This window comes from Pieris napi, chromosome 2, assembly GCF_905475465.1.
Source record: "Pieris napi chromosome 2, ilPieNapi1.2, whole genome shotgun sequence".
NCBI classification, from domain to species: Eukaryota; Metazoa; Arthropoda; class Insecta; order Lepidoptera; family Pieridae; genus Pieris; species Pieris napi.
This window is the reverse complement of record NC_062235.1, coordinates 7,664,385-7,691,822: the sequence shown is the minus strand read 5'-3', so window position 1 is coordinate 7,691,822 and position 27,438 is coordinate 7,664,385. Positions and strand designations below refer to the sequence as shown.

Sequence of the window (27,438 nt, the reverse complement as noted above, 5' to 3'; positions counted from 1 at the left end):
ATAATATATAAGTACTTTCGTAAAAAATATAATTACTGATTTAGTTTTTATGAATCAGGCGTAATAAAAGAGTAGAGTTTTTACGAATAAATCTCGACATGCTTCGTATACAATAGGTATTTATTATAATCTATGACAATTATTATTTCAAATACATAATAACATCACACTGCTGGCATACCCTTTAATAACGATATTTAATCTCAAGCTTCGAATGTATATATATATCATATACACGTAGCGATGAATATATAATATAAAAAATCATTGCAGCTACACTTCATATTTTAGTAAATGACATTCTTATGATGTAATTTATGATGGTGAGAGTTCAGAGTTGTCATTGTCAATCAAATGTCAACCGTCAGGCTTTAATCAATGAAACTTTAAAAATAGTGATTAGTGAGAGAAAGAAGAAACTGCTACGATACTACGATGATTTAATATTTTCTAATTTCATGAATTAGATATGTATATTATATAGAAACGAGTTTAAATACAGCTACGAGAAATGGACGAAAACGATTTCTTTAGACAGACAGTCCAACACTTAGCGAGATGTCTTTCATCCTTGAATCCAACACCTTGGGAAAAGGTATTGTAAATTATTTTGTAATATTGTTTACTAGGTATTGCAATTGTATACGTTTGACTGATTCCTTCAGTATGTAGTAATAAAACTAATCACAACATGTACACTTTATTACCTGTTTGTTTAAGTGCTAGAATATATGACCTCACCTTATTATGACATAAGCATTATAGTTAGATTTAAGTGAAAAAAAATTAAACATAATGTGATTTCAATATCGATGACAAAGGTTATCTACCTGCGTGATTATTACATTTATTAAATATAATACTATGTTAAATTAATCTCATATTGTTTTTTATGTGACATAAGTTGCAGCTGATGTGTAAATTTTACTTCCAGGTGAACACATTATTTATGTTATGTCCTCAAGTCAGCTCACCATTTGTGGTAACTCCAAGGAGCCAGGAAGCTAGCATAGCACTTGGTCTTTACTTCCTTCAGAGTGGATTGCAACATCAAGAAAAACTCTTGCCTTATTTTCTAAAAGTATTAAAATGTCTTACAAATGCACAATTCCAGGAACCTATGTGTAGAATTAAGTCTGGTGATCGTGAGTATGAAATATATAGTATTACAAACCCAAGTTGCCACATTTTAATGGAAATGTCAAGGCCATTTTATTGGCAATGTCAAGGCAATTTTATTTGTTATCTTAATCATTCAATTTTACTTTGAATTTAAAGTAATTATTAATGACATGTTTCTCATATTAATATAGAAAGTGATAGTGATAATAAATGTTTTTTTATATTTGTTTTCAGGGATCCCTATGTCTGAGAAATTCAGTTTCTGTTTAAATACACTTCTCTCAGATGTTGCATCAAAAAACCCATCTCTACGTGAAGAAATCATCACTGCTCAAATAGAGCTTATGTCAAATCTCACTAAAATTGTAATCACATGTTTTGAAAGTAAAGATTACAATAATACATCAAAACTTCAGTTATGTAAGAGTACAGTGCCAATTCTTATAGGACTTGCAAGGTCTATGGGTAGATATCCAACTGTTGAACCATCTTTACTATGCAGATTATTCCCGCAACCTAGCAGTCCAGTTCGATCTAAAGAACCAGAACCTAACTTTGAATATGCTACATTAGATAAGAAGAGACGGTTTAACCAATTCCGACCAATTATTCCTCGATCTTTATCTGGAAATTTAAATCCAAATACAGAGACAATAATAGAAAATGGTTCAGATACAGTTGACAGTGGTCGTGGGACTCTAAAGAGAAGTTCTTTACAAAGCTATCACTCGGTACCTTATGACCCTACTACATATTTCTTTCATAAGTTTGGATCTAGTTTTAACCAGTTTCCATACATGAGATTTCCTGAATCTCCAGAAAAGAGGATTGGTGTTCCATTTTATGTAACATATCTACAGTCAATTTTATCATTAGCAAAGAAATTGTTGACAAGAGATTTATTAGCATTTTTGGATGAGGAGGCAGAAGATATTCATGCATCGGGACAAATTCAAGTAAGTTTTATGTAATCTGGCAATAAATAGTATTGGTTAATGATTACTGGCTAAATTGTTAGCATGGTTTGCCTACAATGATAGTTTAATTGTATACTATGATTATCATAGGGGTGCTATTGATGTTACAGGTATTTCCATACAAGTCATTTTCTGAAACATTAAATCTAGTCATGGTAACATTGCTACGTGATATTTTACAAAACCAAAAAGACCTACCAGGACCATTTACAAAGGATGTACAGGTAAAGCTAATATTTTTTAATTATGATTAATGGTTCTAACTTCATATATGTATGTATATTATACATTGAAAAAGTAATATTAGCTTTTTTATGCAAATTTTCTGGTGCAGATTGGTGTCAATTTGGTCAATAGCATCAATTAGATTGATTTCTTACAGATCTATTTTAAGAACTGTTATTAGAATAGCCAATGTACTTCTTATAGGAATGAGATGCTAATTTAAAACCTTTATAGTAATTTAATGTGTCTTTTGCAGGAATTTGTTAAATGTTTGTTCCTAAGTGGTCAAACAGAGTTACAGAGTAGGCACCATGATGCTTCTGAGAAGGAGGATAGAGAAACAAACTTTGCTACAGTGAATAAGTTTAAAGTCAATGTTATGGCTAATTCAGCCTGTGTTGATCTCTTAGTATGGGCTATTGGAGACGAGACAGGTAAATATTTTGTCTATTGCTTGATCTTTTTTAAAACTGTGAAGAGTCATTGATGTTTACTTGTAATTTTGCTAATTTCTTTAAAGTGGTATCAAAATTTATTGCTATGCTGTTGCTATTAAAAAAATTCGGACCAACTAATATTCTTGAAAACAATTGACTTTAATGCCATAAGTTAATCTGTGATAAAATTTTAAAAAAATCCCTTTTCAAAAACCTATACTCAATTCAGTTCAAATTTTATGTGGCACTACAGTGACATAATTTTTTAAAGCAGTTTTATTCATAATTCATAGCTTTGCTAGTTAAGTTATTTAAATGTCCTTTTTTCAAGGATCAAAATATCCAGCTATTTGAGGCTTTATGAAAAAGTTCTATACATCTCTGTTCAACCTGTCATTTTTATTTCTTTTATACATATGTAGCTTCTTAATATATATTTTATTGGTTATAACAGTGGATGACGACTATGACGTGCCAGCCCTTATAAATGCTCTTACAATATTAATAGGTATAATTTTTAGGAGTGAGTTTTCCCTATTGACTAAAACAATCCTTATCTGATATTAAGGATATAGATTTTCTTATGTGATTCCAGTATTGTGTTGTGACCGATTTGACAAAATTGAAACTTACGACATATCAAATGCTTTCTTGTGTGTTTTTTAGATTTAGAAAATTAAATCACAATTTCCCTATTCAACAGTATTGTTTTTCAGCATTTTAAAAATACTAACAAACCAATCATTTCCTTATTATTTGCATTTCTTTTCGTATGATTTCACATTATTTCGTATCCTGAGCACACTTTTTGGAACCTGTATTTGAAGTATTGTAAAAGCAACATTTTATGGTAACTTTAAAATCTATTGTACTTTTCCAGGAGCGGATTCACTTTGTGGGCGATTGACAGAGAAAATTAATTCCAATCATAATCATAAATTAATCTTGGCTCATATGCCATTGCTCATGGTTTGCTTAGAGGTAAGTGGTCAAGGAAGACTAGTATAGAGTAAGAGTAAGATACCTATGTCACATTTTAATTCTGCAATGGAATTTTAAAGGACACATAATTTGCAATACTTTTTGTTTCAGGGTCTCGGTAAATTGGCAACAAAATTCCCAACTATAGCTAATACTTCAATTTATTGTCTCCGAGATTTTCTCGTCACTCCATCTCCCATACTGTTTAAACTCCACAAGCTAGAACTAGAGAGATCTGGGAAAGATCATATAAAAGGTATATACGTATGTAACTTTAAATTAGTTTGAGAGGACCATGAAATCAAGTAATATGTTTAGTGAGAATCAAATACTAGTTTGTTTACCTTCTATAGTAAATTGAAAAAAATACAATTTGAAATGTATAACATTGCTGCTTTGGGGCCGTTCAAGTATTACATAAGTTTATTTACTAATTTACCCCCCCCCCCCCCCCCCTTGTCAGCAAAAGAAAGCAAACCCTCAAAAATAATAGTAGATAAACAATTTTTTTTAGAAATCAAATAAAAACGTATTCATTTGTTTAAAACATAGACATGTGTGGGTAAAAAAGTTAATAATTACAGTTGACGTAATCACCACAAACTCAAAGAATCATCCCCCATCCCCCCCCTTTAGTGCTTACGTAAGACTTGAACGGCCCCTTTGACACTTATTATCAAAAGCGTTTGCTTTCAGTCCTATTCATGATTTCGAAGTTAGATATCACTTCTAAAGCAGCTGTTCTGTTAGAACACTTAAGAAACGGTGTATGCTTAAATAATAATTTAAGTTTCAGTTCAAACCAAAGAACCCGGAGTAACAGATACGGGTGCACCCACAAAGTCAACTCCCTTCGAGAAGCTTCGAGATGCAGCCATAGAGAATCTGTGTGTTGCTCTGGATGCTGCATTATCTGTGGATCCATATTGTGTTCCCGCGCTTGTTGGTTCTGTCAGTAATAGACTGTTTACCGCTGAAACTAGTGATAGGTATACTGTTATACTTATAATTATGATGGATTTTATAAATAACGGAATTATTTTAGTTAAATATTATTTTAAAGTGTAAATGCCTTTTAAAAAAACATTTTACACGGATCAGAACCTAGGCAATATAAGTTAAAACTAATTTTATTTGTGAAAGTGGAGACAAAAACATAAATAATAAAGAAATTTATTAAATCATCAGTAATTATTTTTTCAGTGAATCCTCGTTAATCAGCACAAATATTGTCATTATGCTGGGCCATGTTGCCGTTGCGTTAAAAGATACACCAAAAACTACAGAAACAATATTACAATTCTTCCAACAACGGTGAGTTTTTATTACATTAAAAAAAAATTGTCGTTCCAAATTCAAAAGTTTGACGTTTCTCTTTGTTTTAGGTTATGCCGATCACCGTCTTCCTTGGACACGTTAATAGTGGACCAGCTCGGGTGTATGGCCCTTGCGAGTCCCGAAGGTCCAGCACACGATGAAATCATGCGAATGTTCACCGTTATCACGGTGGAGGCAGCCAGCGCTTCTTACCAGCATACTGATGACAGGAAACAGTACCGGTAAGTTTATAAAATTGTTTTACTAAATATTTTTAGCAAGCAACTAGTACTCTATAATTTCCATGCAAATCGCATTTAGAAGTTATTTGAAACATACACCTTAAAGTAATAAATACGTAATAAAACATTCACTATGATTCAAATGTATATTAATAAAACTTGTTTTTTTCGTGTTAGATCTATCTGGATCAAAGCGTAGTTGGCGATTTAACTAAAGCTTGAAATAAAAATGTATTCAATGCAAAAAAACATGGCGATTAAAAAGAGTGGCGGAGAGTTTATTGCCAGTTCTTCTCTTCCGTTCTACGCCCTTGATTTGAGAACTGGCAGTAAATGTAAAATTAGAAGCATTAATATTTATTTCTTTAATGACGAATCACAAGTGTATATTGTGTTACCTACGTGAATAAATGATTTTTGAATTTGAATTTGAATATAAATCTGTTGCTATTCGTTTTATATCATGATAATTTTACTTTTAAAAATTAAATACAATTCTGATCCAAATATCATAGTAGGTAGAATAATGAGTTTAAAAAAATTGGGTCTCCTTTTAAAACTTTTTAATACTTTTAGACATGTATCCGGTGCGGTTTTAAACGCTCTTGCGAATATAGCAGCAAATGTAAGAGGAACAAACGCTCGACATGAACTATTGATACGTCTATTGGAATTGTTCGTTCAACTTGGCCTTGGAGGAGAAAGGGCTACGGATCGTTCTCCAGCGCCGGTTTTAAAAGCGTCAGGAAGTGCGGGAAATTTGGGTGTGCTTATTCCAGTTATAGCGGTAAGAATTCATTTTACTATGTCCTAGATCCGTTCAAACTAATACAAAATGTGCTGTCTTGGTTGCTTTATGTTTCATATTAATGTAGCTCACACATTGTACCTCTATTATAATACATACTGATTTGCTCATCCTGTTATAATATTGAAAATAGTGATATAATATACCTCACATTATTCCGGTTTTCTCTTACAGGTTCTAGTCAAACGATTGCCGCCGATAAGAAACCCAAAACCTCGATTGCATAAACTTTTCAAAGACTTTTGGCTATACTGCGTAGTAATGGGATTTACAGCAGCTGAATCAGGTGAATAGAGATTTATTTTTATATTTTTAAAATTGTTTTGATTGCTCGAATTTCAACTCAACTCTCTATAGAATAAAAGCACTTTCCATTAAACATATGCACATAACCTGTGCTCTATGGTATGTGGACGAGTTAAATTGTCTTATTGTTATTTAAAATATTACAGTGAAGTGTAGGATTAATAGTTTCAGAGCAAAAACATAAATTTTTCTCGTCCACCATCTTGAAATTATTTGTCTATACTCAAATTTTTATTATTGTCTCTTCTATGGCCAATCCTGTAGCTATGCGAAAGCGTGAGTAAACATGCTTTTAGAGTTGTTTTAGAATCCATGTCTTTTGGTTGTGTTGTTGTCCATGTAGTTTTAAGTTTTGAACATAGTATGGAGGCGAGGGGATTGGCTCCCAATTGGTTACTTTAAAGATATCTGGAATATTCTCTGCATTTTTACGTGTAATATAGATTTGTTTACTGTGCAGTAGTATGTGTATCTTCTATCATTTTAATATAGGATAGTTGATTGAGTTTTCGCTTTTCTTTTACTGAGTTTAGCTATGTTTAGAGTTAAGTTTCGAGTTGTAAGGACATTGAGCGTTTCATTAAACTTCAAATGAATTGATAATGAAATGTTCGTGGCTAGCCAAGTTCTATAAGTTGTATTTTCGGCTTTTTGTAATTTCTATTATGAACTAATCTTTTTTAATGCTTTATAACTAAACAATTAGTTCGTTACGACTGTACATTTCCGAAATAGAATATTTCTTCTTGTTCATAGTCGTTTTATAAGGATAAAAATTCTTTGTTTTAAATTAGATTAAATATTAAAATTGTCATTAGTTCATTAAACGAATATGAATGGGCGTGCTTTTAATTTTTTTTTGTACAGAAATATCTTGTGTGAGTTATTCATTGATGCCTTAACTTATATTAATACTTTCCATTATATACTAATTACGCATATGAGCATGTAAAGAAAAGCTCTCAGAATATTTGATAGAGAACATTCCTAACAACAGTTTTCTATAGGTCTATGGCCGCAAGAATGGTATGCGGGAGTAAAAGAGATAGCGGTCAAATCACCTTACCTTGTCTCTCAAACGTCTTTGCGTTCCGAAATGCGAACGTATCAGTACACGTCAGCTGTCAGAAATGACTCGGTGTCAATAAATGAGTTGCAAGAATTGAAAACGCAGATTTTGAATCTGTTAGATCATCAACCGGATGTTACAGTGATTGTTAATAAGTTGACGTTTGCGCCGTGTATGTATCTACTCAGCGTATATTGGCTGGAATCCTTAAGGTATATTTGATTTTATGAACCATTTCCCGTACTAGACAATTCACATTTCTATTTATATTTACTTATATATGCTACTTAGTAATTCCTGATCATTTAAATTATCTCGAGTACTAAGTAATAAACCTTGTATTCATAGGGAATTGTGGATTATCGCCCTATCGATGTTTTGAAAAACTTTTTATTTTAGGGTGTCCAATTCACCAGAACCAAGTTTACAACCAATTATTGAGTATTTGAGTGATACAGCACTACAGAAAGAAAAGAGCGGTATGTGGCAATGTGTTGCCAGGTATGTTATAACTATATTATAAACTAGAGGAATTATTTAATTTTTAATTCAATTGGACTTCAATTCAAATTTTGTTTATATCAAAATGCACATTTTAACTCTTGACATCTACACAATTATTTTGAAAAAGTTAAATATTAAAAAAAAAAAATCTGTAGGTAATCAAAAGTCTGTTGTATAACTGGAACTCAACTGTTTTTTTTATAATTATTCATATATCCATTATAACCAAAGTAGGCAATGATCGGATTTTATATTTGTATTCCTGGTTTCAGAAAATCTTAAAATTGTTTAATAAGAAGGCTATCTGCGTCTTATCCACTCCAAATATTCAACAAAAATACATGTAATAATCCCGTAAATCGAAGATTCTAATAGAGTATTTAATTTTCAGCGTTGGTGATAAAGTATTCCAGAAATTCTTGGACGTAATGTCGGCAAAGGTTAAAGATGAATCTCGAGAAAGAGAATTGGAGTTGCACGCGCAATTTTTGCTAGTCAATTTCAATCACATACATAAACAAATAAGGAGAGTCGCTGATAAATGGTTGGCTGGACTTGTTGATAGATTTCCACATCTATTATGGAATTGTCGGGTAAATTTAAATTAACAATATAGAGTCTAAACTTCAGTGGTTTAGAAATTATTTTTTATTTTTTCAAAGAAAGATATTTGGGTCCCATGCTAAGATTTAGAGAATTACCGCTAACATGATTCCCGAATGTCAAATCACAATATATTTATGACCTACGGGGCTTATACTTAACACTAAGTTGCGACTTTGAGTTGTACCCTAAGACATGCAGATTACTTCACGATGTTTTCTTTTATCACGCGAGAGGTGATTTTAGGTGATTAGAGGTGGTTATAGGTGATTATATTTACCACTTGCTAGCATCTGTTTTCGTACTTGCTAATGGAGTTTTAAAGTTAGTTCCTTACTTAATATTATATAAGACAACTGTATTTGTATACCAGACTGACAAAACTGCTTTAATAAACATAATTTTTTATGTAGGTACTTTGGTCGATGTTAGATATATTACAAGTACTGAGCTTCAGTTTGGACCTGGATGAGAATCAAGAGACGCCGCTACTTAAAGTACCCGATACTGACTTCACTTTGCAACTTCAAGATACGCTGGAAGGGAGAGAGGTATAATTGAAATAACAAAATATTAAAAATAATTCAGGATAAGATTCAGAGTACTTTGACTAGGGATGGCGATCTGAGATCGATTAATCGAAGAATCGATTTTTCGAGCAGAAAATATCGATTTTTTAAATCGATATGAAGTACTGTGTCGATTCACTGAATCGATATATCACCCTTGAAAATCGACATTCGATTTTTTCTGTTTTGGTATAAACCATACAATTATTTGCATTTAGTTGAATGTGCCTGAATTATAAGAGTGCTGCCGGTTAAAGAGTTAACTACTCATAAACTCGCGAGATGGCTGTATGTTTAGTATCCTTTACTCGCCTCTCTTTAATAAAAAAGTTACGTTTGTAGTCTTTGACTTTATGTATTTATAATCTGTGACGATTGATATTGCATTATTCATTTGTTGTTGTCGTTTAATGAATACTGTTATTAGCGTAATATAAGTATTTTCATGATTGATTTTCATCAGATTTTCATGTAGTGTTTGTTGCGAAATAATAACTAATTGAGAGTAGGTAAGTAAATAAGTAAAGCGCTTCTTATTTTTTACTTTGACGCTATTATTTTCAGTTTGTTCTGTTAGTTGTGATTATCATTTAAATTTACTTTTACACAGGAATAATCAGCATTGAAATAACTAATAAGTAATATGTGGAATTCTTATTGATGGAAGTGTTCATACTTCATTCACGATTACTTTATGTCCAATTATCTATTTATTGATAAGATATCGTTAATTGCAATATTAATCTTGTTTTTAGTAAAATTGATACAAATTTACATTGTAAACGCAAACTTGAAAAAAAGATCGATTTTTTAAGAATCGATTTTGTAGGCCTCGATTTTTTCGTGAATCGATTCATTAGACTACGATTCGAATCGATTTAAAAATCGATCTTTTTCGTAAAGAATCGCCATCCCTAACTTTGACTACTACTTTTTCTTTATGTCCAATAAATTTTTGGCGCACCGGAGTCAAACTTAAAATAAATCTCTACTCAGAATCTTACCATTAGTAATGGAGTGAAAATTAAGGTAAATTACTGATAAGTCTCGTGTAACATTGTGGTATAGTTCTTAAGATTCGTTATCAACGAAAAAATTTCAATAGAACCAAATTAGTCCTAATAATGTGTTTTACATTATATATGTCATCGTAAAATTGTAAACACCGTTAGATTTTAATCTATCTCGCGAGATTGTGAACTGTCGAAAGATTTTGAACCAATCAGGGACAGCCTTCGGACAGTTAAAAATTTGACAAATTTTCAGATTGTAATTTGACGGTTTCAATTCGATAGATTACAATCTACCGAATAATAATACGTTAAATTGTAAGCAGTACGTTGAGTTCACAATCTCGCGAGATAGATTACAATCTAACGGTGTGTACAATATTACGGTGACATATACAATTATACAAATTAAATACAAAATAACTCATATACAGAGAAACGAAAACACAGAAGCAATGCTTTCGGTCCTTCTAAATCTAATACATACAAAAATATCCAAATTTAAATTGTATACATCATACATAATTATTACGATTGTTACTTATTCGTTGGGTAATATTTAACTGTTGGGTTAAATATATATGTGTTAAAATAATTAAATGTTACAGAGTATCGTAAAAGACTTCGCGGACAGATGTCACGGGATCGTACAAGAGGCTATGAAATGGGCGCCGCAGTCCACGAGGTCACATTTGCAGGAATATTTGAATCAGGTACGTTATTATAAAGACATTAAAAACGGTTTATATTTTGTTTCTACTGGGTATAAGGATTCATGTAGGTTATAAAGTAGGATGTATATGTGAATACTAAAAATTTTTTATATCTCTAAATTTTTTATTAAGTACGTGAAAGTATAAAGCATGTTAGGTATACCTTACGATAAATTGACAATTCAAAAGGAAAAAGAAGTTCCTCAAATGTATTCTAAATAGATTTTTTATTTATTGAAGTTTACCACATCATAAATAACAGTATATGTTACAAGCTAACTTTTCTAAAATATATGATAATTTTTGTATAAATGTTAAAAAAAAAATATACTAGGAATTTTGCTTATTGTTCAGCAAAAAGTAAATTACAATAACGGATTAGGCACTTAACAACTTACAATAGTTCGATTTATTATTAATTTTCGGATAGTGTAGAACCTTAATTTATGTTTTTTAGGTTCCCAATTCGACCCTCTGGCATCACTGCGGACTAGCCCTAGCAATAAATGCTTTACTAGGCGCAGCCGGTCTAAATAGAATGTCAGCCCCCCTACCACGAGCGGCGTTAGACAAACGACCGCCCTGTGTCACGCAGGATTCGGCAGCATTACTCGCTGTTGTGTCGCAACGGAGCCGCTATGTTGGAGAGGTGAGTTGCGTGATAGGCGGGTTCTATACAATCGGAAAATAATATTTTAACACAGTTATATTTATTTTTGTGTTATTTGTTCCGCAAAATAATACACAATTTAATCTTTGATTTAATTCCAAGCAGTAATCCAAATTAAAATGTACGCTCCATCATCATATAATGAAGCTATCCTGCCGTGTCTACTTTCTTTTTAGTGTGAAGTGACAATCTTAAATAACTTTCCCCAAATTCCAAGTACGAAACCAGATTTATACAATTTAAAACATACGATATGCGCAGTTAAAATCTGTTTGTATTAATTAAAAAAAAGATTTACGTATTAATTAATATATCAATTAATGATTGCATCGTTTTTACGCTGTTAAATTCATTAAAGGTTGCGGGTTCAGTGTCAGCGGAAGGCGGTGGGGAAGCGGCCTTATGGCGCGTTGGGAGTCGATTACTCACAACATTGAAGGAAGCCTGTTCTAGTGGCAGTGAAACAGCCCACAGGATCGCTCTGTGGCGCTGCACGGCCCTTCTAGTACACGCAACGACGTTCTCTACGGGCGCTAGTTCTGCGTCTTCGACGGCCCGTGCTTTATTGCATAGTGTTGGTGAGTTTGGATGGGGAGAACAGCTTTCTTTATATCAGTCATGGAAAACTTTATATAAAAATAGGAAATTATTTAATAATAATAATATTAAATAGTTTATTTGCTAGTCAACTATAGTGTGTATAGTGGTACAATTAGATTGATCAACTACAAAAATCCGCACAATCAGCCATATATAAATAGCCATGCAAATGTCATTAATTTTTACAATGTCATATAATAAGAACATTTAGATAATGTCATAATAATAAGTTCAGTTATTTATAATTGGTGTCAAACTTATGGTCTAAATACTCGCCCAAGGCAACTTGCAATAAAAAATTTAATCAGCTTTTATTAGCTTACTGTGAACATTATGAGGAACATTTCTCAAAAGGGAAGTAGTAGTTATTTGATCCGTTTTGAATTGTAAATAAAAAAATATAGTTTATTGTATAATACAATCCGACCGTTTTTTTTTTCATTTACATAGCCTGGTCACAAGTGGACATCTTCACGGAAGATGCAGTGACGTCAGCAGTGGAGTGTTGGCAATGGCTGACCACGTCCAGACCGGATTTAGAGTTGAGGCTTATGCAGGAAATATTCGCGGCTTGGCAAAGCACCGTTGATAGAAAAATGGGTCTCTTTTCGAAGCAAGTTACGGAGATCAGTCCACTTGCAGCCTATGAAGGTATTATTTATTAATGCAGCTTTTAATTGCCAATCATTCAAACACAGACTAACTTTAAGCATTTAATTAAACCTACCTTAACTCACTTATAATAAAAGACGCTTGTTTTGGTATATACAGGAATATATATAGAATTTTTATTTAATTTTTAACATTTTTTTAACAATCTAAAAAACTTCTATAATTAAGAAAGTATAGGTCTAATACAAAAATTCAATATGATCATTTTTTCTGCATTTTGCAATATTTGCCTTCTGTTCTAAATTATTGATATCTTGAAATATATATTCCATTGAAATACCTACTACGAAACTACAATGCACGGTGACAATCTTTATTTGCAAAATTTTACAAGTCTTTATTAATGTTTGTGTGACCACAGTTAGAATAAAAGACGTACTGCAATCACAAATAAAATGAGACACTAGGAAATAATTAACTTAATGGTATTACCGCTTACTAAAAAAAGTGCAAAATTGTTTTTCAGGTGCCAAATTAGAACCACGTCCACCATTCGTAGCTCCGCATGCAGTGTGGGTGCGGTACTTATGTGAAGTGGCAGAAACGGCTAAATACAACAGTCTGGAAAAAGTGGAGATGCTGGCCAGTCTTTTGCATAGGTGAATTTCATTTATTTACGCGATTACTAGGCGTTTGATTCGTAAAAATTTCGAAATGGAATTGTTTAGCTGCTTAATACATTTTGGCTAGAGTATATTTTTCCTCAATTGGTTACGCAGGAAATTTTCTTAGGCATGCTTGCATTTACATGGGGTACATTTCGTACATACGTTCGTCAGTTGTTTTTTTTTTTAATTATTGTAATAAAATTTTCTAAATATTATATTTCAGAACTCTACCAATTACAGTGGGTGATGTACGAGATCACATAAATAGACATGTCGATGCCGTTGGAGTCCGATTCAAGTGAGTTTGTGATTTTTATGAAGAATATTTAACTTTAATATTTTCTTCAATTCGCCTTGGTCCAGTCTGCCAATACTTAAAAGGCCGTCTATGAACTTACTTAACTTCTGGCATTGTGGGTGTCCATGGGCAGTGTCTTTTAACATCACGTGACTTTCGTGTACTAATATAAGATACAAAATCTATTCATTAAAAGCAATAAAATTTGAATATTATAAGGATTTAGTTGTCAATATTCTATATAACGGATAAGCATTGTAAGTATACTATAGAGATATTGGTGAGACAATGATGACTCGTAATTTAAAAAAAAAAATTTAATGTTAGCAATTATAGCAGAAGTTTTTAAAATTTTCAGACTTCTATCTTGCGGTCTGTCTCTACTGCAAGGTGATATTCTGCCTCGATCTCTTGCCCGGAATATCCTAAGGGAAAGAGTTTATAGCGCATGCCTCGACTACTTTTGTCGAGGCCTCCAATGCCCTTCGAAAGGTTCCAGGGAGTTAAGAGAAGACATAATTTCTCTTATTAAATTCTGGCAACTGATGCATTCCGACAAGAAATACTTGAAGAGCAGTGATATTGGAGGTAATTGTTTTGGAATATAGTATATTTAAATATTTCAGGTTGTCTCCATTTTTGACTTAATAACTTTTTTATATAGGAGTGTAACACTTATAACAAGTAGGTATATAAGAAAACTTGCGAGAGCAATGGCTGAGAGCAACATATCAATAAAAGAACTTTTCCTAAATAAAAGATTTCAATTAGACTAATAATGTTACTTAAATATGAGTTAGTATTGTCTTTTATTGACATAACCTTTACATATTTAAAGAAACCAACTCGATACCAACTCCGGGAAAATAAATACAGATAATGCAACTTTCTCTACAGCTGTGATACTTTTTGACATCCAACACCTTTTGTCTTCAGTCACCGTGACCACGCACGCTGTAAAGCACGGGAAACGTCGGTTAAATTTAAAATTATGTTAAATAATTGTAAATTTATAATAATACATAACTTTAATCCGGTTAAAAAGTTTTTTCTTTAAATATGAGTTACTTGATCCACATACGCATTTATTTACTGGTTTATATAATGAGTAGTTATGCTTATGTAACATGAAAGTTATGAAGTCAATAATGAAGTTCTAGTAATTACTACCGATATAAACAATCTAAGTATGTTTTACATGACTGGCTCGTTGCATTCTGTTAATTTTGATATTGACGTGATAACGTCTTTAAAATCGTTTTAGTCGGGTGACATGTTCAGAAACTTGTGTCACACCAAAACCTCACGAGCGCGATCGCAGGTATAACGAGAGAGAGGCGGACCGATCTCCCGTCTCATCTCGAGCGCTGCCAGTCATTCCGTGAATGTATGAAGAAAAATGTATATCATAGTCGAATAAGTAAACTTGTCATTTTACACCCGAAATTTATCATCAAAAGTGTGAATAAAACGATAGATGTAATTTAAAATTTGAAAAAATTGTTATCTTCATTAATTCCTTACTTCCCAAAAACTTATATCAACAATAAGACGTTATCACGTAAACATCTCGATCGTAAACCTACTTTACAAACAACCAATATTTTTTTTTCTAAATTTTCTCTAGTTCGAAGTGATTTTGGGTGTTTAGACTTTCTTATTAAGTAAAAACTCTTTAACAGGGCTTGCATGCCATCAGACAACTTATGTAATGCTCTACAAATATATGAGTTCATGCTGTTCGGAAGGAACTGGCTACCTTAACACAGGTACAAGCTAGGAAGCCAGAGCCTCGCTACACTGTATCTAAAAAGTGCTTATAACTCTTTGTACGTAGTTCAGTACGTAGACGTGTACGCTCTTTAATATAATACAAAACGGGCTTTTGTTATAAAAGTATTTTTAAACATTCATATAAAATCATTAAAAATAATCATAAAAGTTGTGCACGTTTACGTATACGCAAGCCCTGTGACGTTTTACAATTTGACGTATTGTAATAGAGTCAAGTTCAAAATATTTATCTTTTATTTATTTGTTTTCAGCTGACTTTGAACTTATGCATGGACCGAGCAACCAGAGCCTCTATACATCAAATTCGCCCACAGACAACAGATCTTCAGTGAACAGTAGTGATATTGGAAATCGACAAACCACAGGCTGGATAAACACTGTAAGTATTATTTTAATAGTCTGTCTGTAGTTATTTGGTTATGTCAGACAGTAAATTGTCGATAGATAAATTGAAAATATTTGTTTATAATTTTAAATATTTTTATCCGAGTTCAATAAAGGAGGTCAGTTGAACTTGTTATGGCATATTGTAAGATTTGAATTATGAATAACACTTCCAAGCACATGTGTTAATTTTTGTAAGTGTTTGTATGTTTGTCCACGAATTTTATAGAAAACTAAGTCATATCGTGATGTAAGGAACATCAAGTATATGCCAAATTAAAGTGCAGTCTAAGTTTCCTCTAAGTCGTCTTAGTAATTTTTAGATATAGTTATTCACGCATCTCTGGATGGGGAACACTATTGTTTTCCCTTTTTAGTTGACTTCACTTGAACTTTTATAAAAAAAGTAATAAATCAGTGGCGCTATAACCTTTTTACGTCTGGGTCTCAGATTTCTGTATCTGTTTCATGATCATTTGTCAATCTCATAGGCATGTAGGTGATCAGCCTCACGTGCCTGACACACACAGGCAATTTTTTGGGTCTAACGCAAGCCGTTTTCCTCACGATGTTTTCCTTTACCGTTCAAGCGATTGTTAAATGCGCACATACAAAGAAAGTGCATTGGTGCACAGCCGGGGATCGAACCTACGACCTCAGGGAGTAAGTCGTACGCTGAAGTCACTAGGCCAACACTGCTTGAATTTATATAAATTACTTTGTATAGCTGCTATTATGTAATACGTTAAAATGAAAGCACAAAATATTCACTTCACTCAATAGTCTATATATTAGACCATACATGGAACCATAGATAACCTTTCCAAGAATTAAAATAACAAACATTATCCAGGTTCCGATGTCGACAACGACATTGAGTAGTGGTGCGGGCAGCATCGCTGGAAAAAGGTCCAATAGAAGTGTAAAGCCGCCAGCGAAGTCACAAGATCCCTTCGTGAAAGATTATGTTCGAAAACGGAACCTTATCCTGGAGTTAATGGTATGTTACTAATAGTCTATGGCAAGTTAATTATAGTTTTTATCTAAGCACACACTTATTGACTATATAATCTGCACGTCTTCCTCGCGTATAACCTTCATTTATTTTTAAAGTACACTGCTTTCTAATATAATATACAAACTCATATCTTACCTTAAAAATGGAACCAGTGGCACTGCAAGCTTTTAGCTCTCGGCCTCAGATATCTGTATCGGTTTCGTGATCATTTGTTTTTTTTTCTAAAAGGCAAGTAGGTTGATCAGCCTGATATACGCCGTTGACTTTTTGGGTCTAAGGTGAGCCGGTTTCCTCAAAATTATTTTCTTCATCGTACAAGCAAGTGTTAAAAGCGCACATAGATAGACAATTGGAGAACAAGTGGGGATGGAGCCTACGGCTTCATTATTTTGGCTCAATTATATTGTGTCGTACCTAATTAGAATTTTGTGTTATGTGTGATTACTACTACTACATATAAAATATTTTTTCAGGCAGTAGAAATCGAGTTCCTAGTGACATGGCATAATCCTCACAGTCGACCCGAGCAAGCGATTCCGGGTGAGGATAATATAACAACGTGGAGATCTAAGCCCAATACAGAACGGACGTGGCGGGATTACACGAAATTGGCTTGGGAAATTAGTCCAACTTTGGCTGTGTTCTTACCTGAAAGGTAGGTGCGTTGTTGTATTGGCTCTTTGCTTGACGAGGAACTACCCTTCAATTTTGATCAAATTTTTCTCTTGTAAGAATTCTTTTGAATGAAATTTTACAAGTACTAACTAATATTTTCATTATTTGCTTAGGTGACTGGTCAGACTTGAGTTCGTATATCTCGCTCTTACAACTTAATCACTAACATTGATCATATTGATATACATGTATTTTACAACAATACCGTATCTTTGTGTATCACGCTCTTAGAGAGGTTTAAGTTTCTATTTAGTTTTACTTTTTTTTTGTGGTGGCTTATTTATGCTTCCTTTTTAAAAAAAATATGTTACACAATTGATGTGTATGTGTGTAAAATTTGTGATGTCATATTTTCTCGTATATTTTAAGCATAATATTATGTTGTTTTAGGACTTATAAATAAATATAAATCAAGGTAGATATAAGTACCTTGAAACTACATGTTAGCGTGTTGTTCCCACAGTAATGTAAGTGAATGCCAGTGATGCCAACTTGGGTGTTTTCCCCAAATTTAGGTGGAATCAAGATACCCTTAGGGTATATAGGGATACTTTCTTCAAGAAATTTATTTGTTTTTTCTTTTAAAACGCATCATTCTATACAATTTATATTAAGCCTCGAACCCAACCAACAAATTAACCTCCAAGCGTGACTATAACTGAAATGTACTACTTAAATGCATTTTTGATGCGTATGCGTGAAATTTCCCCTCAACCAGAATACAACAGAAACTGTAGGGATTTTTAATCGATATTTAGTGGTATTTGAAGTTAATCCTAGAGGGAACATTCTGTAAGAGTTGGCGTCACTGGTATACTTCTATTTCACCAAGCCTTTTGCTGATAGTTTAAACGTTTGTTTTTCTTATTTATTTAGTTTTTACTATTATAATTGATTGCTTAAGATGTGATGAGGAGCGTGATGTAATAGTAGCAGCTCCTTACATAACATTTTGTAAATTCAAATACTCGGCGATTTAAAAGAGTTACTATTGTCCGTTCTATGCCCTTAATTTGACAGTTAATATAAATTTAAAAGCATATTTTTAATTAATTATACTCTTATAATAATACTATATGAAAATATGATATTTTGATTTTGTTTAATAATTTAAATATTGAACCAGGTTGAAAAACGACAGTATAGTCTCAGAGATAAAGCGTAAAGTCCAGTCACATCCAACGTCGGTGTGCCACGTGCCTCAAGCTCTTAAATATCTCGTCACTACTGAAACTCTACTCAATGATGCGCATGAGGTAATTATTTGTTTTAAAAAAATCTTGTAATATAATTTCCATTATTTTTTGACAAAATACCAAAAGTCATTTGTATTTAAAATTTTTTTTATTATAAAAAAACTACACATCGATTAATGTACCTCGCAAGAACTTTTATATAAATAGCAGCACGTGTTTATAATATATATATTTTTAATTATGTTTAATTGTTTCCAGCTAAGGCTTTAGTCCAATCTGTATTTATGCAGATACGAAATCGATTAGCTAAAGAAAGTAGAATGAAAATATTCTAAGCTTGAATACATAATTTATTAAGGTTATTTTTTTATCAATAGACATTAGGGACGTAACGAATTCAGAACCGAGACTAGTATGACTCCCGTATAAGTCCCGACTCTCATGGACCTTACAATACATTTTGGGCTCAAGAACCATAAAAAAACCCAGTGACCATTATATGACTTCTAAATTTAAATAATATATTTAATCTTCAGCTCGTACATATGGTGACCTGGGCGCGAGTAAGTCCTGTTGAGGCTCTATCATACTTCAGCCGTCAATATCCACCTCATCCGTTATCTGCTCAGGCGGCCGTGTCCACACTTACGTCCTACCCGTCTTCGGCAGTACTGCTGTATATACCTCAGTTAGTACAGGCATTACGTCATGATACTGTAAGTAATTATTTTTACTAAATTATTTAAAATTGTCATACGGTTTGCATGTCTTTTCAAATCAAAACCCTTTCACGGGTTTTTATGGTCCTTCGAGCCGGATAAGACCCAGTGTCTTATGGATACAGCCCACTACTCTAAACTAAATAAATAAACGTCATATACTGTATAAGTTGTAAATATAGTATCATATTATGATTGCATCTGATACTACTATTTTTTTTCAGATGGGTTATGTGTCGGAACTAATAAAATCATTGGCAAAGAAATCTCAAGTTGTCGCTCATCAACTTATATGGAACATGCACACGAATATGTACACTGATGAAGAAATGCATAATAAAGACAGTGAGTTTTTTTCAATTCCCTTTTGTTCGTGTATATAAAAATCAACCTTACTGCGACGGTTTAAGGATGATGTTTTAATGCATTTTTACGAGTAGACAGTGCATCTAAAATACAAACCAAATAAAAATTAAGTGTCATACTATTATATTATTAAAAGATTATGGATAAACAACGAATATACATTGTTTTTTATCGTGGCACGAATCATTTTGCATTGCGTTTAAAGATGACGTAAAGTGTACCATAGCGTTATTAAATCCAATACGAAATTATATACTTATTTGTACATCTTCCATCTGTATTGCCATATTCTATATATTTATTGGTATTTGTTACCATGGTTACCATATGATTGTAAATAATAGTTATTCTGGTGAAAAATACCATACTGACTACGTATTATAATACCGCATTTATTTTCTTCGCTTCAAATTATTTAATGTTTATGTTTGTTTGTGCTGTATATTTTTATTTTTAGCATATATTCTAAATATATTTTTAGCCGCATTGTACGACATATTAGAAGCGTTAACCAAGAGCATAGTGGATGGTCTCTCTGGACCGGCTAAAGCATTCCATGAAAGGGAGTTTGATTTCTTTAGTCAAATAACAAATATTAGTGGAATCATACGACCTTATCCAAAAGGAGCGGAGAGAAAAGCGGCGTGTTTGGAGGCCCTTAAGAATGTTAAGGTACCATTATACTATAATATATATTCATTTGTATTACTCAGTTAAAAAATATAAAATTATTATATTTGGTGTTGCACGCGAATTGGTTTAAATCGTTCGTTTTTAACTTCTGTTCGTAAGACCGTCTTATTGAAAGTTAACACTATTATTGTATTAGTTCATTGTTTATTTCAAAAAGATATTCTAAATATATTACAAACCTTGCATAAAAAATAAGTTATGCTAATGGGCTATTATAACAGTGAATAGTTAATCTATCATTAAATATAATGTTTTCAGGTTCAACCCGGATGTTATCTGCCATCAAACCCCGACTCTATGGTCATTGACATAGACTATAAAAGCGGTATGTATTTTAACATGAATGTAACATTTTTGTTCTCCCCTTAGGTTCCTTACGCCAAGGATAAGATTCAAGATAGAGACTTCGCGCATCAATAATGTTTTTGACATACCAAAGTATGCATGTTTACGGTTTGCGATAAGTCTCAACTCTAATTAATTAAAAGAGTACCGAGAGTTTTTTACGCCGGCTTTTTCTCTCGGCCTACACTCTCTGTCTTCTTTGCGGATGAGTAGGGATGTCTACCGATTCAAATTTAATGACGAGGAATAAGTACCTTATCTTATACCTGTATCTTATGTTCCATAATAAACATTTTTTTTTTAATTCGTAATTTTCTGTTTCACCGCGAAAATTAGTAATTTGTTGGTATAACGGATTGATAACAAAGCTTCAAGGGGTAAAGAGAATTTAACAATTAATTAATTTCGCAAAAAGCAAACACTTCATCTATAAATTCTAGCTTACTTTTACGTTACTTACGTTACTTTCCCGGTACTGTGTTCATTGTGTGTGTGTGTTATTGCGATCACGACTTTAATGTTCAGTGTTTGTACGAAGGTTGCGATGGAAGGATTATGGATTTTAATTATATCGAATTTACATTAAACGTCAGCTTGCATAGATAACATTTTGCCAGCCCGTTTTGAGAGCTTAACAGATATTATTATTTCTTTATAGACATGAATAAAATTAATTTCATTATCAACGTAATAGGCATCAATAGCTTATAAACAAAATGTACATAATAAAATATTATTCAACTAATTGAATGCGATGTATCACTTATGATCATGTATCATAAAAATATATTATTTGTATATCTTTCCTTCCAGGTACCCCTATGCAAAGTGCGGCTAAAGCTCCGTACTTAGCGCGGTTCAGAGTAAGAAAGTATGGAATATCCGAGATGGAAACTGTTGCTATGGCCATCGCCTCTGGGGAGGAACCACCCACTGTGAGTAAATTTCATAATAATAATTAGCTGCATTCCTATATAGATAGCTTTAATACCAACCCGAAAAAATTTTTTTTTTCGAAAATGGAAAATTTTTGGAACTATTTGTTTTAAAGTTGACGAATTTTAAACTGAGTCGTCGGGCAATAAATGTCACATAGTAGAAATGTGCACGCATTATCGATACTATCAACCTGCGCACGCGGGGTCTATAATTCATCGTGACTTTCATTAGCACTCTGACTCCTGATTGGTCGTTACGCGTACGGGTTGTTGTTTTTCTATAAATATAACATTTTTTTATGATGACACACACTTACTTACGCTTCTTTACGCAATACGTTATGTATTGCGTACTTATCCCTTTATCGATATTATTACGCACATCAATAAACCTCTCTGGCTGACAAATAAATATGATTTATTATTTTATTTATTTATCGAAACCTTATAAAGAAGTTACATGGGGGGGGGGCTATGTAACTTTCGAATAGCCCACCTTAACAATAAAATTACCCCCTGTGGGGGTGTGCCCCGCTACTGGGAAGCACTGTATAAGATAGAAATTCTTTACAGGAGGAAGGCAAAGACAGGTACACATCAATAGCTCAGGAGACGTGGCAAGCGGCTATATTCAAAGTGGGCGACGATGTACGACAAGACATGCTCGCACTGCAAGTTATATCTCTATTCAAGAATATCTTCCAACAAGTGGGGATAAATCTCTATCTGTTTCCTTATAAAGTTGTTGCCACTGCGCCTGGGGTGAGTCGGAAATTTATATAAATATTTGAAATCATTTCTTGACATTATTAAGTTTTTACTGGAAAAATATCTAATATATAAAAAAAACTCTTCATATTAATGCAGCGGAGCAGTTGGCCTGGTGGCTTCAACGTGCGACTCTCATACCATGAGGTCGTAGGTTCGATCGCAGGCTGTGCGCCAATGGACTTTCTTTCTATGGCGCACATATCTAACATATTTAACATTTGCTTGAACGGTGAAGGAAAACATCGTGAGGAAACCGACATGTCTTAGACCCAAAAAGACGACGTCTTGTGCCTGGTAAAGGAGGCTGATCACCTACTTGCCTATTAGATTTAAAAATGATCATGAAACAGATTCAGAAATCTGAGGCCAAGACCTAAAGAGGTTATAGCGCCACTGATTTTTTTTTCATATTAAATGATCCAAAAAATATTTTGTGAAAAACTGATATTGAACGGATATTTTAAAAGTAGAACTGTCTTCCTATTTCTACGTATTTAGGATTCATTATTGAATGTTTCGTATCATTCATAATATAGAAATTATTAGTTTTTACAATATTAAATAATAACACAAAGTTTAACCTTTCCAGTGTGGTGTGATTGAATGTGTGCCAAATGCAAGATCCAGAGATCAATTAGGTAGACAGACAGACATCGGAATGTATGAATACTTTATTGCAACATACGGCGATGAGACTACTAGAGAATTTCAGGTACGTATTTCTATTTTTTGTAATATGACTAAATAACTCCATGTGTCTGGTCTTGGCGGCTCCTCTATTGAGACTGGCCATTAACGCAGGAGAAATAAATTAGAATTACTGTAGTAAGTAAAACACTCCTAAAAAAAATAGATATACCGTTTCTGTACTTTTTGGCCCACATGAATTTAAGGCATTAATTTATACATGAAATTCAAAATTACTTTAGAATAGATAATTCTTACTTAATTTGCACATGTACATAGTATAGGAACTACACATAAAGAAATGTTGTGTTGAATCATTTATCTATTATTATTACATATTTAAACCTATATTACGTCACATTCATATCATAATATATGTAATGTTGTAATTACTATATAATCAAAGGCGCAGTACGGACGAGTTAAACTGGCAAGAAACTCTCTGCTAATCTTTATGTTATTAAGTTGTATAGATGATATCGTATTAATATAAAAATGGGGTGTGGCTGTAACACGGCCATGCTTTGTACGTTAATACGTTTATGTAACGAGTTATAGTCGATAGATTTTGACGAAACGACCATCGGAGCTTAAACGACCATGGGAGCTTCTCCGATCCAAATGTTAAAGTAAAGCAAATCGCGATACACAGCAAAATAACCTCAAAATGCTGCTATTTTTTTGTTATTTCTTCATTATTTGAATTGATACGTATGGTAGCAAATTTAACGACATATTCACGACAAAACAAACGTTTAGTTTCACAGTAAACATAGCGAAACATGACCACGCTGCCAAAACTAATGAAATAGACTCTCGAGACTGTTATTATTAATTTTAAAATCATGCACAATTTTCAGGCGGCACGGCGTTGCTTTGTGACTTCAATGGCGGCGTACAGCGTGATAGGATTTCTCTTGCAGATCAAAGATCGACACAACGGTAATATCATGTTGGACACCGACGGTCATATTATACATATCGGTTAGTATTTCAATTTATCTTTTTATAGCTGTAATACAATTACGAACTGACACGGGACTGAATAAAATAAAAAAAAGGTGCAATAAAATGTACAGGTTTTTTAAGTCTAAATCTTCTCTAACTTTTTCTTTTCTTTTAATATATACCATAATTGTATTTAATGTTAATAGTGCAACGTTGCAAGTTCACATTAAAACATATAAATATTTGATTATAATTTGTAGAAATTGAAATGTCATATGTCGCCGAAGTTCTGTTTGGAATTTCCGTTGAATTCGTCCAAACCAACCAAAAAATAAAACTATCAGTCTTAGGTTAATACCGTGTCCATTGCAGTGGTGTGAATTTCCGAATTAATCTATAACTAATAGATATGATAACCGTGGCAACAAGTTCAAACTTTAAACTACGTTCTTCTTCTCTTTTTGTAGAATTATGATAACGCTGCGATAAGAGAAGACAGAAGAGTACTTTAGTTAAAATGTTATTTTGACTGATTTTATCTTTAACTATTATTACTATTAATAGGGAAAACTAATACTCTTTTTTTTCAGATTTCGGCTTCATGTTTGAATCATCACCGGGTGGAAATCTAGGCTTTGAGCCAGATATTAAATTGACAGATGAAATGGTTATGGTGATGGGTGGGAAAATGGAAGCACCTGCCTTCCGGTGGTTCTGCGAGCTTTGTGTTCAAGCGTTCCTTGCTGTTAGGTATGTATTATTAGAGAGGAAATAATTAAGATAAAAAAAAATTTCATTCATTCAAATTCATTGCAAAAATTTTCAGCAAAAGAATGATGATATTAAAAATTTCTTTCAGACCATACCAAGAAGCAATAATATCTATGGTATCGCTAATGCTAGATACAGGGTTACCATGCTTCAGAGGTCAAACTATTCGCCAACTACGATCACGCTTTGCGCCAAATTCTACAGAGAAAGAGGCGGCCGCATACATGCAATCAGTTATAAGAAACTCCTTCCTTAACTTCAGGACGCGAACATACGACATGATTCAGTATTACCAAAACCAAATTCCTTATTAAATTCATATGGGTTTCTACATTGCTGTATGGTACTAGTACTTATAAAAGGCCACAAAAGAAATACCTCTGACTGAATGAATGTAAACCGCTCTTATAGTGTATATAAGAATATTTGGAATATCGTCAAACAAATCAGAAGTATTTTCGAAAAGTCCTATTATCTGTGAACTGGTTTTTTTATGTTAGTCTGTGCTAATAGAAAACCAACGTGATATTTAAATTCGCAGCAGTGCTAAATTACCTTTTTTGTTGATATACATAATATCAATACGAAAAGTTACATTTGACTCTTTCAAAAATGTATGAATTAGGGCGCATAACAGACGCGCGGTTTCCGCTTTCCGTACAGACGATTCGACCAGAGATTAACAAAAAAAATAATTTGGCTATGGATTGGTCAGACCCACGCCAATTAATAATTTACAGCCTCTTTAACGAATACTTAAGTTAAAAGGATTTATGGAAATAATAGGTTTTGGTGACACTTACGTAAGCTATGACTGTTCTACCAAGTCCTGTATAACTACTCTAGCCATAAGTTCTGTTAGAATAGTTTCAGGACATGTATTACAATAACTCGATATATTGGACATGCAATAAGCTTAGTGTCGTCCTATTTTATATTTTTTTGAGAACATGCAGTTGGTACAAACCTTTCAGAGTATCTTGAATATGTCCAGGTTGAGCAAGGTAATCCACATCCATTATATTTACGTTAACAACCTACTTAATACTTAAATTTGTAAAGTAAGGGGGAAAAGTTTGAGAAAAAGTTAAATGGCAACAATATTTATGGCTAGACTAGGTATATTCATATTAATATATTAAGATCAATCTTCAATACTGTAATGTTTTATCGACAGTCTCGACAGGTCGTAAAACTTTTACATTTCAATATGGAATATGAATAATTCTGAAAATAGATAATGTCATACCAAAATCGTTTGCAAATTTCTGTAAAATTAAAAGTAACTGATTTCAACTGAAAGATCGTATAGAATACCTAATTTCAACGACTATCTGATTAAAGATAAGTTACACAGACATAATTTTGACATTGGCAATGCAGAATATGTCTCCTTTATCATTCCAATATTACAACAAAATAGTATTAAAGTTAATTTTTATTAGCAAACTTACTTAAGAGACTTAATTCGAAAATCATGGGCTTCAATTTAATTATTTTTAAGTTTACGGCATATATTCTGGGTGTAGTCTAGTTTTCAATCTAATCATTTGGAACTTTCGCCTCGCTGTTTAAATTTTATAAAGTATGCAAGTTAAAACTATAGAAACTGTTTTCTATTTGATTCATTATATTCAAGATGATTGTAATGTTTACAAAATTGTATGTACTTACGCAAATGTTATTAAACTATGTTGGGTTCATAATAGATAAGGGTGATAGTATTTCATATCTTTGTCTTGACGCAAAGCATAGCTTTTTATGTTAAAGTTAAAAAATATTACTTTTTGCCTTTACAAAAATACTTAGTTATTGGCTGCGGATAATTTTCTCGCTAAGAATTCTTAAAATATGTAGCCTTAATAGAAAACATAGCTTGGTTCAGTGGTTTATTCATACTGATTGCTATCGAAGATAATATATGGTAATGATATAATTTAAGATGTGAAATGTATGCTTATATAGGTTTGACAGCTAAACTTTTGTGTCGATTTTGACAAAATTTTAGCATTTCCAGAAAAAAGATAATTTTATAAGGAAGGCTAAGGGCGCCACTTATTTGTAGATACATTATTTATAGTTCCAATTGTTGATCATGTTGATATTCTATTAAATTATAAGAATTACTAACTAGTAAAATATGTAATATTGATTCCTAAGTCGTTTATCTTGTCTTTTAGATTCTATTGTGGGCAACCCTGTTACGTTTCTTAATTTGATGTTTCGTGATTGAAACAAAGTGTTTGTTGTTACCATATAACTATTTAAGTGATTTATTGTCATTGGTATAATTAAATGTGTAACAGGGTTGCCGCTGTGTATACCAATATTAATGTTTCGGACATTCCTCATATAAATGTTTAGTAAATTGTTGTTGGTATTAAATTATATATGGTAAAGGA

General features: G+C 32.6%; 1 protein-coding gene across 3 annotated transcripts; it reads left to right on the top strand.

Moving 5' to 3' along the window:
- The first annotated feature begins 382 nt into the window (after positions 1-382).
- On the top strand, positions 383-27,438 carry LOC125056457 (phosphatidylinositol 4-kinase alpha). Of its 3 annotated transcripts, none has more exons than XM_047659567.1 (38): positions 383-595; positions 935-1,145; positions 1,357-2,078; positions 2,210-2,323; positions 2,581-2,758; positions 3,642-3,742; positions 3,854-3,998; positions 4,539-4,731; positions 4,946-5,056; positions 5,128-5,301; positions 5,878-6,088; positions 6,284-6,395; positions 6,680-6,691; positions 7,423-7,696; positions 7,884-7,985; positions 8,380-8,581; positions 9,005-9,142; positions 10,779-10,883; positions 11,341-11,532; positions 11,912-12,131; positions 12,604-12,804; positions 13,292-13,424; positions 13,657-13,731; positions 14,090-14,319; positions 15,777-15,904; positions 16,763-16,909; positions 17,401-17,582; positions 18,729-18,858; positions 19,335-19,514; positions 19,742-19,862; positions 20,365-20,555; positions 20,835-20,901; positions 21,735-21,856; positions 22,433-22,621; positions 23,220-23,342; positions 24,178-24,301; positions 24,856-25,015; positions 25,125-27,438. In XM_047659567.1, the coding sequence occupies exons 1-38, from the start codon at positions 512-514 to the stop codon at positions 25,348-25,350; spliced, it is 6,330 nt and encodes a 2,109-aa protein (XP_047515523.1). In that variant the 5' UTR covers positions 383-511; the 3' UTR covers positions 25,351-27,438. The 3 variants fall into 3 exon arrangements, with proteins under 3 accessions (XP_047515523.1, XP_047515515.1, XP_047515531.1); XM_047659559.1 differs by having other exon boundaries at positions 4,533-4,731; XM_047659575.1 differs by lacking the exon at positions 6,680-6,691 and having other exon boundaries at positions 384-595; positions 4,533-4,731.